This window comes from Drosophila suzukii, chromosome 3 (assembly GCF_043229965.1).
Source record: "Drosophila suzukii chromosome 3, CBGP_Dsuzu_IsoJpt1.0, whole genome shotgun sequence".
In the NCBI taxonomy this organism is placed as follows: Eukaryota; Metazoa; Arthropoda; class Insecta; order Diptera; family Drosophilidae; genus Drosophila; species Drosophila suzukii.
Genome location: NC_092082.1, coordinates 4,454,033 through 4,467,079, shown reverse-complemented (window position 1 = coordinate 4,467,079; position 13,047 = coordinate 4,454,033). Strand labels below are relative to the sequence as shown.

General features: G+C 35.5%; 2 protein-coding genes across 3 annotated transcripts in view; both read right to left on the bottom strand.

The window, feature by feature from the left end:
* rgn (regeneration) overlaps positions 1–1,529 on the bottom strand; it is a 45,454-nt gene extending 43,925 nt beyond the window's left edge. Inside the window, exon 1 of one of the 2 annotated variants that reach the window (XM_017078754.4) lies at positions 830–1,529. The gene's annotated coding sequence lies outside the window, so the exon portion shown is untranslated. The remainder of the gene's footprint in view (positions 1–829) is intronic. The other variant, XM_017078756.4, reaches the window with a different exon arrangement.
* A 10,263-nt stretch (positions 1,530–11,792) lies between these two features.
* On the bottom strand, positions 11,793–12,848 carry LOC108012741 (uncharacterized). The gene is made up of 2 exons (XM_017078175.4): positions 12,455–12,848; positions 11,793–12,080 (listed from the first exon to the last, which is right to left on the bottom strand). Exons 1-2 carry the CDS (start codon positions 12,664–12,666, stop codon positions 11,990–11,992), a joined length of 303 nt encoding a protein of 100 aa, XP_016933664.2. The 5' UTR covers positions 12,667–12,848; the 3' UTR covers positions 11,793–11,989.
* Between the last annotated feature and the right edge of the window lie 199 nt (positions 12,849–13,047).

The window sequence follows — 13,047 nt, the reverse complement described above, 5'->3', positions numbered from 1 at the left end:
AACTTAAACTGTTACTAAACAAATTTATTAGCTAGTTTACTTTGTATTTTGGCACATAACTTTTATATTTACGTTGTCTACGCTCATTATGATTTTCTTGACCTTTTGCAAAGTTATTCCAACACTTGAACTTCTAAAAACACTGTATAATTATCTTTTTTTAATAGCCATCAATCAGCGCAACATTTTAAAATATAAAAAACACATAATAATATACATATAATTAAAAAATATTATAGCAACAACTTTATTTGATTTAAATCAAAGCTTTTTGAAAACTACATAGCGTATGATTTATTAAAAGTTATCAAAAAATACACTTAAACTTCTGATTATATCTTCTATCTATTATGATCTGTCCCATTTATAAATTTCTATCAAAAACTAGTTTTATAACACAAAAAAATATTCATGTTGCCAGGCGATAAAAAAAATCATATTAGCATTTTACGATTGATGACTTTGGTTGGCGCTGATAAGCCAGAATTTGCTAAAAGACAGTGATAAGAAAACCCGCGTATTTTGATATACTGACATGCTTTTCTCCGTGTAGCAATCGAGGGGTCAGAGGTGGGCCAAAGGTCGTGGGAGTGGCAACATCATTGGGGCAGGTCTTGGCACTTAATTAGAATTGCGACCGAATAGAAAATCCCGCGAGAGAGAGTGGGATAATTTATGCAGCCAAAAGGAAATGGACAAGCACAAAAATATATATTTTCCCATCGGGTTATGCAAATATCGCCCGAATATCCAGAAATCGAATCGAAAATCGTTCGAGTTAATTGTACCACTTCATGTTTGATTTTCACTTAGCCAGCGAGCCACTTACCTTTCTTAGATCTTCGCAAACAATTTGAAATGCAAATAGGATGGGCTGCCTGCTTTCCAAGCTCACTTGATGAAGATGGCCCGATGCCAAAAGATATATATCATATATATATATAATAGTGGGGTATATAGACTTCTTTCGGTTTCCGCAAGTGACAGACTGTCCGATTTCGCGAGCACACGGTAAATATTGAAACTTGATATTTAGTTTTGGGCCAAAAATCAAGCCAATTAGCGCGGGAAATAACACACGGAGTGGGTTTCGTTTGGGGTTTCGGTTTCAGAATAGGAATCGGTGTGGGAATCGGAATCGTTGAAGGTGTCAGGCTAATCTAACCGGCACGACCGAAATTTCACCTGCAGCAACACCTGCCAATAAGCCAAGAAGCCAAAAAGCCAAGTAGCCAACTAGCCAAGTAGCCAAGTTGCACTTGCAGCTAATTGTAAGTGGCACTGGCCAATCGCACTTGTTGTGTTTCTGTCGATCGGAAGTTTTTCGACCGAGATGAGAGGTTTGTTCGCTTTTAGCCAACTTCTTCTAACGGCCAAGAGATTCGAAATGCCGGCAGTTTCTAACGCTGCTTTCGCTGGGAAACGCGTGTGTTCGCCACGAACGGAAAATTGCGACTGGCAATCGCGAAAGCAGTCGAGAAGGCAAAGCTCGCCACTCTGCTGCCGGCTTGCCAGAAACCGAGGCGAAACATAAACTCTGAGTTTTGCCGCTCAGTGTTGTGACGTCGCTGCCGTGATGCTGTTGTTGCCAAAAGAGAGGGAGCCAGAGAGCGGTACACTGAAAAATAATAAGGTTCTGAAAAGTGAAACTTTAATGGGTATAAGACCCCAAGTTAAAATTTTAAAATACCATTTATGTTGATGCTAAGCTCATTTTATCTCTTTAAAATCAATTAAAGTTGTTAAATGAAACGTTAAATATTTTTATTCATATTCATTGATTGATATTGATAATGATAGAACATATAACTTCTTATTATTCAAATCTCTTAAGGGTCTTCTAAGTATATGTAAATATTTCTTATTAACTTTATTGAAGGATCGAAGTCACCGTGCTTATAGGTTTGCGTGCTTCCAAAAGGCGATGTTTTTAAAATAAATATAAATAAATATTTTTACAAACCACCTTTTATAATAAATATTAATTTAAAATGGTATATCTACATAAATTATAACTAGGTAAAAACAACTATAATGCTCAACACTGATTTATTTTATACTTAATCAATAAAATGTAATCCTTGAAATCTTGAAATGGTGTACTATCTGATAAATTCTTTACTTCTATAGAGGGTATAGATGGTAAAGAATATTTTTATAAAAAATACTTTGTATACCTACTTCAATTAACATTAATCCATTTAAAGTTAAAATATATATATCTTACTATAACTGTCACAATTAATTATAAAACTTTCAAAGTTTTTATGTTTCACCTGAAATTTAAATGGATTTTTTGCATAAAAGTTGTAGTTAAGCCTTTCAACTAAACCCACCAATAATATTTGTTGAGTGAAGAGAGCATCCACAGTGGAGCCTACTCTTCTCGCCGTCCCCAAAAGCCAAAAAAAGAGTACATGATTTGCTCTTTTGCAAAATTGCCGGCTCCAAATGTTTATGTTGCTCCGCCGCATTCCAGCAACATGTTGCTGAGCGAAGTTTGGCGCGCTTTTATTTATTTGAAGTCTGCTTCCTAATTTGAGTTGTTTTGACGACGCCTAGACCCCTTTTAATTGCCTTTGCCTGATTTATAAATCATATAGTGAATTTTATTTTAGTTTCGCTTCAGATTTTTATTTTGCGTCGGCTGCCGCTCGCCTTTTGCTTATTTATAAAGACATTTAAATTTATGGGCGCCGACTTTTTTTGCATGAGATCAGAGTGCTGTGCTTGGCCCAGTTAAATTTATGGGCGCAACGGGTGCGTCTTGTCTCCTCGTCAAAACTAAAAATGTATGTTTTTGTTTTAAATAACAGAGCGATAAACCGAATTCTTTGCGTTAGCCAACACAGAAAGTGTTGCCAGCGGATTTTGTGTTTACCTTCTGCGGCTTATTCTAGGGGAAAAGAAAGAATACCAGTACTAAAATTCCTGACCACATTCAATGCAAACAAATGACGCCATCTGTCTGCCGGTGCCGCCCATATTTATAAACAATTACGTAGCGGCAGTGTTAATGAATCATACAAAGGTCTTGCGAAATTTGCATACTGATACAGAATTATTCTGGGAAAATTGTAATACTGTAATCCCATTAATTAGCCCTATTCAGAAGCTGCCAAAGTTTGAAGAACTTTTCGTAGGACTTTAATGAAGAGAAAATGAAAAGCTCTCCAGCTTCAGAAACTTGTTGCTTGTGAATTGAGGCAAATGAGGCATATAACAAAGTGATGAAAAACAACAGAAACATTCAAATTTGAAGTACCTATATCAAATTCGTATTATTTATTACAAAATAAAATAAGGGAAAGAGCTTCTAGTATAACTCCATCGATTGAATATGCCCAAAGAACACGAGAGCATCGAACGCAACATCAACAAGTGCAACCTTATACACAACAACAATGTATTCAAGGAGCAACATTAACATTTTCATTGCTTGTGCGAGCCTGACCCATTTAAATGAAGAATTTTAGACTGAAGATGAAATACCCTTGTAGATAAGAATACTAAACATTTGAATTATATACTGTATTGTAACAGATGAAAACTAAATGTGTATTACGCTTGATAAGTATGATTGCTGATTTACCAGTAACAGTAAATATCAGGTATCTTGGTGATATTCCATATATTTATGATATGGAATGATAAAGTGTTCCTTTCCTGGAATCAAAAATAATAGCACCCTCAACAAGTGTATAAGGCAGTGAAATTCCGGAGTATATTGAATGGAGGAGGGTCATCCAATCACCCAATAAAGTGGTCAAATTGACGGACCAGTTTATTATTAATCTGTTGCACTTTGTGTGCTGATAAACAAAACGGAATGTTTACAGAACGAGCAACAAATTGAGCGCACTTGAGGGAAAAATATTCGAAAAGGCGAACAAGCAAAATGTAAACAAAAAAGTGATTTAAAAAATTATGAAAACCCCACATGAAGACAAATGGATCATAATTCTGGGATGGGGAATAGTTTCCCGGACGGAAAATGGGTAATCGCGAATCGAAATAGATTAATTTATGGTACGTGAAAGAGTTACCATGCTCGGCCACACAGGATGATCCATGCTGGCTAAAAATAGGGATGACTTCCAAAATCGAAATAGAATCGCCAGTCGGGTGGGTGGGGGCGTTGGATGTGGGTGGGGTCGATCTGGGTGTGGATGTGGGTGGTGGGTGGTGGGTGGGGTTGGGCTGGGTGAGCGTGCGCCATCTGCTCTGGACATTGGCATTGAGTGGGTGGCGTGGCGTGGCGCCTCGCTGCCAACATGTGCGGCGGCTGCCCCCAAAAAATCTGTGCATAAACATCAGCATTCATGTAATGTTACGAGCATACTACACCCAGCAAAAAAAAAATATATTAATATAACACCATACCGAAACTTATAATTTGTTCTTAAACAGACAAACTTTCATAACTTAAGCTTTCCTAAATCCTTATATAGTTCCTTAGGTCGAACTTCAATGGCACGAAAATCTATTTAACTGGATTTTTAAAACATTTAACACATTAAAACATTTAAAACATTTTTAAACACGTAATATAGAGTATATATATATAGAATAGTTAAACATAACTTACTTTAAATCTACTTATTTTAAACATAATTAAAAATTTACATTACACTTAAATATTTATATCTTATTATATGTATTTTAAAATATGTTTTAAAACTTTTTTTTTAAATACACTCCACAGTTTGTATTAAAAATGTATCTATAGGCAACAATAGATTAAAAATTAATTAAGCTCATAAATCAACTGAAAAGCTTATTTGAGAATACAACTACAGAATTTTGTTTTTGGTTAATGTCTAATAAAATCAGGGTATTTTTAATGACCAAATAGTTACGATACTAAATTCCCAAGAGAAACAGTGTGACTAAATTATTTTGCCGGCCATTAACACCCGGAATATTGGAATAAGAACTACAATGACGATCTTCAAGGGGGAAGGTCGCCCATGATTTATGCGATAGCTCAACTCTTTTGGGGCCATCAAAGGCCAGTCCCATTAATTCCGTCTCATTTGTTCCCGTATACGCCTCCGTTTCGATCTCGATCTATTCCGTCCATCGACACTCTGCATTTGACTCCGGCAAATGTTTGCGCAACTTTGGCAGCCGTATCTAACATTATGCCCCGTATTCTTGTAATTTATGGCAATTTAAAGATTTCGCCAGCTGCTCTAGGGGGGAGACCAAACGATGATTTTATCGTGACATTGACCCATCGAAGAGGTCCCAGCACGTGGACAAAAGAGCGTATATATCAGTGAAACAAATAAAATTTAAGTTATTGAAACAAGCAAAAGAATACTTGGGTAAACAATCCATTAATGGAGTAGAAAAATTGTATTACAATATAATGTTCTTGGAGAACAGGAACTTAAAAACTTTATCTGGCTAGACTGAAAAAAAACAGAGGCGTTTTTATTTCCGGTGCAAACACAGAAAAGAAGAAAATTAGAAATAAATCATTTCCCCAGGGGAGATATATTTCGTGCACAAAATTATTTGAAGGAAGGTGATAAGAAATTCATAAAATGGGTTTTTTACAAATTAAATACAAAAAAATACATTTTTCTGATTTATTTCCCATTTTTATACCGAAACGAAAGTATTTGCTTCCGGCAATGGTGCTAAAATCTCACCCATATCCATAATAATCATACCAAAAAATACGAGATACAAAAGAGCCAAATATATTCCTTTGATAGACTATTCATTTGAACTCCTCATGCTTGAGGGAAACTATAATAAAAGTAGTTTCAGTAAAACTTTCGACAAGTTTTAAACAAATTAACCCAGACAAATAATCCCCGAATCAACCCCACAATTTCCTGCCCATAACAATTGCCAGATGTAGCAAACGTCTAAAATTTTTCGCACATTTCGGATATATCCAAATATATATGTTCGGAAAAAGACCGGCAGGCGCAACATGTGTCGGTGCTCGGGGATTTGCGTCTGGGTATGCTCCACTAATAAGAGCAAAAATTTTGGTCCAGAATGATCGCCACATTTTTGAACCGCACCACCGAGACCCCAAATACGAAAAATCGAAATCGAGAAAACACAACGATCATAAAATGCGAATAAACATGCTGAAACTTAATTTCGAAAATATGCAAACTTGCACTTGCTTGAAGACAATTGCTCAATAAACGCAACAGATTCCAAACATATTTCACTGCCGCAATATAGTTAGGGTTTATATGCTGCTACCATAAACAATTGAAGGTTACAACTCTGAATCATCTGGTGAGTAATGCACTATGCAAATCTGAAAGCCAAGTAGTGAGAGGTACTGATGAATACCTTAAAACCAGCCGGCTAACGTGTTTCCAATTATGCAAATCTCTTCATAACATAACTTACCTACGACCGATAACCAAGTTTGGAGTACTTGCAGTAATAAGTTTTCAATTAAAAAATATATTTGATAAGAGGCCGCAGAACACCCAAGTTGGTGAGCGCTGCGTGACTTAATTGCTTTTCGTTGTTGTGCTGCGATTGGCGCTAATTGAAGACAACTTGTTGGGCAGCTGGCGATGGAGATGGTGATGGTGATGGTGGTCACTGGTGGTAAATGGTGACCGGTGGTCAGCAAATGGAGCCAACTGCAACTTGTCCCCAGGCAGCGGGCTAACTTTGTCATTGATGATTACCATGCACCGGGAAAAAAACGAAACCAACATAAGTTCTCATTAACTAAATATTTGTTTTTCACAACTATCTGATTTTAGTTTGCATTATGTTCCCCTTTTCTGGACTTCTTTTTTCTATCTTTTTTTATCACGTCGTCATTAGTAGTAATTTGTTAGTTATATTGTCTGGAGAATTTTATTAAAAAAATCCCAATACTTACAATGTTATACAAATATTAGCTACACTAAAAAATGAAAAGGAAAATATACTCATTTTACTGAATTTCCGTTTGTATTGTATATTGTATCGACGTGTAGCAAATTGATATATATTTTTTTAAAGAGAGAAAAATCGAAAATGACCAATTTTCAATATTTTTTTATGCATTATTAAGTGCTGAAAATGATACATGTAAATTTAACTAGTTGATCCTTTACAAAATTGGTAATGTCTTGTTATTATCTGTGTAAAAAATGTGGTTATATATATTTAAAAAATTAAATTTGTTGGTTAAAGGGCACTATTTAATATGTTTTAAATAATATTTCTTTATCTATATATTAAATATGGTATGAGAAACCTTTATTAAAACACAAGAAATAACTATGTTTGGGGCCATTAAAATTCTAATTTAATTTGAATTTTATTTAAATCTTTTTAATTTTTGGCTTATAAACTTTTTTCTCTGTGCAGCCCCAAAAGCTAGCAGCTCAAGAATTATGCGTGGCCGCCAGTTCCCAGAGCCACGTTGTCTGGCGATGTCATTTCCATTTTGTTGATTTTCCTGTTCACTTTGCTCTAATCGATTTTCAATATATTTACGCTTAGACGGCATTCACATGCCACAGAGTACAACATTGTTTTGCCACTGGGGCAGCGCTTTTGTTTCTGGTTTTATGAATATTCAAAACTATTCAAAAAGTTACGCAACTTTTGATAGATTGTTTTCTGAACATTTTTGGCGTAAGTCTGCACAGTATTAAGCGAGTAATTAAAAGTATAGGAATTATTCACTTGCCTGCATTCCGAAAAATTCAGCATGAATTGACCCAAATTTTTGGGTACGAAATTAAGACATTTCAATTGCTGTCACTTAACATCAAGTTCAAGTTCAATTAGGGAGCGTCATTAACGTCGTTTGATTCAAAAAAAAAGTACAAGAGATCATTGACAGAATGGAACGTGTTACATTTTATTCTTTTGCAGCTATTCTGAATCATCTTCACAAAATAAAACTCGGAAATCTGAATCATCATCTTAGGCACTCTTATCGATGTGAATAATCCCAATCCTCTACCTGAATCACCCGTATATTTCTTCCAGCCATGAGTAATGGGAAAACTGTGTTTAGAATATTAGTTTTCGTCTTCATTGAAAACATAATTCGTAAATAATTGACTAAACTAACGACAGATGTGGACCATAAACCTTTTTCCCGGCATCATCAGTAATTGATTAAGCATATTTCATACACACTAGCTAAGGCTAATTAATCAATTTCCCTCTAATTGGCAGAAAGTAATTGCATAGAAATTGATCAAAATTGTTCGCGCTTTGCAAATTCGCAAATAACACGTATGCGACGCATGGGAAATGGAAAATCTCTCTTTCCACCCCATCGATGTTCAACGAAGAGTGAAATTCAATTTGTTCCAAAAAAGCAACCGAAAAAAAAATGAAGGGAAATGCGCGAAATAGTTTCGGTCACAAAATCGCAACCCGTAATTGCATTTGGCTTTAAAGAGGCTTTAAAATTATGCAAAACGCATTTGGGCTGCAGGCACGAACCACGACGACCATCCATGTCAATGACAGATACCAATCCTCTGCCGTACACCCACCAAACACCGCCCACCTCCCACCTCCCACCGCCCCTCTTGGCCCCTCGGAAACGGCAGCAATTACAGCCACAACAAGTGAAGCGAAATTTTGGCCAGAGCAAAGAAACCCCCCCCTGCACACAATATAACCTCCTTAACCAATAGTGCTGCACTGGGAAAAGTGTTGTGAAATCAAACTAAGGTTTTATAGTTTAATACTAGACAAAAATACATCAGGACAATTTACATTGATTTTGAATTGTATGTTATTACTATATCCAACTGCTCTAAGCAAACAATTTATATCTTTATCTGTAAACACCTATATCCAAAATAATATTTTATACCGAAATGGTTTTAGATTTTAAAAATATAAATTCATTTTTATATTACTAAATTTATTTTTTCAGATATCTATATTCTGTATTCTATATCCCACGTCTAAATCGGACTTAAATAACTAAAGTTATGGAATCTGGAAGTGCAGTTTTGGGTCCCCATTCGGAATGCCATTGGAATGCGGAAAAATCGAACATGAAAATGGGTTAAAATTTGGACCCACGTCAAAAAGAAAACTTTAAATGTAGAATATAAGAGAATTCAAACACAAACTCATAGAGGTATCACACGTCAAAGTCGGACTCCAATATCTAAAGTTATGGAATCTGGAAGTGCAGTTTTGGGTCCCCAATCTGACACCCATTGGAATTTCGAAAAAATCGAACATGAAAATGGGTTGAAATTTCGAACCTCGTCAAATAGAGAACTTTAAATGTAGAATATTAGGGAATTACGCCACAAATTCATAGAGGTATTCCACGTCAAAATCGGACTTAAATAACTAAAGTTGTAGAAGTGCAGTTTTGGGACCCCATTCGGAATGCCATTGGAATGCGGAAAAATCGAACATGAAAATGGGTTAAAATATTGACACTCGTGAAAAAGAAAACTTTTAATGTATAATATAAGAGAATTCAAACACAAACTCATTGAGGTATCCCACGTCGAGATTGGACTCCAATAACTAAAATTATGGAATCTGGGTCCCCATTCGGAAAACCATTGGAATACGGAAAAATCGAACATGAAAATGGGTTAAAATTTTAACCCTTGTCAAAAAGAAGACTTTAAATGTAGAATATAAGAGAATTCAAATTTCCAGTATTTTATATTTCCTCTTTCCAACTGTTTTAAGCTACAATTCCAATCCTTCTCGTAAAATCTGATATACAAAATATACAAAATATACAAAATATACAAACTATAAATACACATACACTTGACTTTAAAATATATTATTTTCAAGACAGAAACTTAAAAAATAATTAAATTTGAATAATCTGAATACGTTTTATTATGCAATCCTTGAAAATACCCAAACATAATAAAATTGTTCATATAGAAATTATGCTTTTTAATGCTTTAAAAAAAAGGAATTTCTTTGTATAATTTAAAAAAAAAATTTTTAACAGTTAAATGTTTGGCTCTTTTCTTTCAGTGCACTGCTCAGATTGTTGCGACTTGCAAGTGCAGTTGTCGTTGCTTCGATGGCTCTGCCAATTCTTGTGCATATATAATTTTATGCATATGCTCATGTTTGCCTTATGGAAATGTGAGATTTTACCACATAAGAAAAAAAAAACACGAGCCGCACAAAAAAGGGGGAAATGAAAACACTAGCGACTTTGGCACTTTGGACTTTGAGCTTGCCCATATTTTTTATGCAAATTATGCATAATGTGTGGAAAGAATTCTGTGTGGACACACGACAAAGTTCAATTGTATCAAATTGGTGAAAAGAGCCAATGGCAAAAAACTTTAAGGCGGTCAAAAAAATAAACGAAAATCGAGTGCGACTCCATCAATCATAAGCATCAATCAGAAGGCGGCAGAGGAGAGCGAAACTTTGAAGTTTGCGGCATGCCGCATTTAGTATAGAACAATTCTGTGGTCCATTTCAATTAGAACATAGCAGCAAACAGGCCACAAAATGTGGCAAACAAATAGGCGAACGTGTATACTATTTACAAAGGGAGCTCATGGTGTGAACGCAACTAACCGTTTTCCCAGGAATTGTGGCCAAATAAATTCGACTAAAGTTCGGCACTTTCACATGCCAAATAATTCCAATAAATTCTCTTTTTATAGCCCTGGTCTGATCTCACTTCGCACTCGAATGGTATTAATTGTATTTCTTGTTATAGCTGAATGCCAACTGATGTCACTTCCACTTTCAGCTCATTTATAAATTGCAGTTGCAATGGGTAAAATATGCAGCGAACAAACAAGAAATTCACAGCGGAAATGAGACATTTCCTAGGGCCATTGTAAACTTTTTGACTGACGGCCAAGGTTTAAATATTGCAAACTCATTAGTTATAAATAGAAATTTAAATCTATTCTTAAAAGAAGTCACAACTAAAGGTTACAAATGTTGACAAGATTAAATGGAATGTTTTTATAACCCAGTTGAATCACTCTTATCATTTATCCAAAACTAAATATTAGATTTAGCAAGCAGCTAAATATGTTAATTAAATACATGATCTAGGTCAGACACTTCAGATGGATTAAAAGCTGACATGTGGTTAAGAATCTTTGAATCCACCCATCTGCAGCCAGTGCCAAATATTCAGTATGCAGATATGCTAACGAGCAGACAAACAGATTTTGGCATGCTTGAAAGAAAGCTATTTACGGATCTATTTTTAAACGCAGACAGACCATAAATTTATGGTGGGGGAATCACGAAAGGTCAGCTGAGCATGGGTGCCGAAACTCAGACTTATAACATAGGTTTAAAAGTATTAAAAAAAAAGATGCATATCTCTTAATGTAACATCTGTATGTATTACGTATATGTATGCTTCTTTCTAAAATTAGCCCTATGCTTAGAATATTCTTTAAAAGATTAGCATATCGTACAAAAAATTCATATCGCAAATTAATCATAACTGACACGACGATTGCAAAAATTGGGCATCAATTTCATGAAATTCACACGTCTTTGGAGACTGTCAGATGTCAGAGTCGCGTCATTTGTCTCATTAAGCCATTATTTCCGCTTTTGATAGAAATGTTCGCTTGACACTTCTCAAGAGCAATGGCAATCTTGGCTCAATGTGTCGGGTGGCATGGGTATGATGTCATATCATGGATCGCTCTGCGATCTTTATAGTAGTACTATATGTCTGAAGCGCCGCAGATCGCGCTCAATGACGCTGTCTCCATTAATCACAATCTTTCGTATCAGAACCGCCGGAGACAACATCATCAATTGCAGCCATACCGAAACCCACACAAAAAGATCAAATATGCACTGGCACGCGGGCGAATTTCAATTTTATATAACATTTCGCGACATCTGATGGATGACTGGTGGTGGTTGGATGTGGTGGCGAAGGAGTCAATCAGTGGGCCAGGCGGTTGCAGACATTCGATTTAAATTGGTGCTAATACGGGATGTTGTGATGGTGAAGGGGTCATCTGTCTGGTCTGCGGCTATGAAGCCTCTACTTCAAGGCCCTGTCCTTCCCAGAGCTGAAATACAATACCGACCAGGACTTGTCCGGCATGTCGAAAACGCCATCTCGCTGGTAAACACTGGAAAAGGATAATGTAATAAAAAAAAGGGGTTTTTAAAAAGGTGGATATTATTATATAGGTACTTAAAAAATAAATTAGTTACTTGAGGTAATAATTTCGATTCCTTGTAAAGCAAAACACAAATATTAAAAAAATATTAAAAGTATTATAAAGTAATGTTTGTAAATCATCATTAACCCTCACTTGATTCAATATCTTTCGATAAAAAGATCCATTTAATCATTGTTTTCTTCATAAATAATACTAACCAATTTAAAAAAAGCTGTATATTTTTCGGATACTACCTTTTTCCAAATAGTTTAAAAAATATCATTTAAAATACATCCTTAAACATTTGAATTAACAAATAAAATTCTTTTATCATATCTCACCTGGTGTCCGAGCTGACCAATCGCTGGCGTTGGTGCTCCGGAATGCAGGTCTGCTTGGGTTTGGGCTTCAGCTCCAGGGCGAAGTCGCTCTCGGTGGGATCCATGGTGGCCACTTCCTCGTTGCCAGTGCCGACTACCCCGCGCTTTTCACCGACCTGAGACGACATGGTCTGCTCCTCACTTATCTTTGATTTGGGCCGAAAAAGGTGCATCGGTATATTGAACAGCTAACTTAATATAATTTTGATTATGCAAATTTTTGAAAATCTAAAATTTACGTCGCTTTACGTCGAAAAGAATTAAAAACACAAACAAGAAAATATCTTTTGAGTATTATTTGCGAGTTTCAACCGAATGGTTGCTATCGTTTGAAATAGTGCTATAAGACAGAAAAGTCAAGGGGTGGAAAATGTAACAAAAAATTCAAAGGTATTTTGTGCTTTAATTTATTAGAAAACTAGCTTGACGAATTTTTATTGATTTATTGTTTTTTTTTTATATAAGAAGTCAGATAAATGGTTTTAAAGTTCGGCAATCGGGCTCCCAAAAAAGTAGGCAATATAATTGTGCGCCAATTTGGAGGAGACCTATCA

What these genes read in the sequence shown, in the direction of transcription:
- LOC108012741 (XM_017078175.4), bottom strand. Translation starts at nt 12,666, where the DNA reads ATGCACCTTTTTCGGCCCAAATCAAAGATAAGTGAGGAGCAGACCATG. An exon ending in TTGGTCAGCTCGGACACCAG is followed by an intron (nt 12,081 to 12,454) that starts GTGAGATATGAT and finishes ATCCTTTTCCAG; the next exon opens with TGTTTACCAGCGAGATGGCG.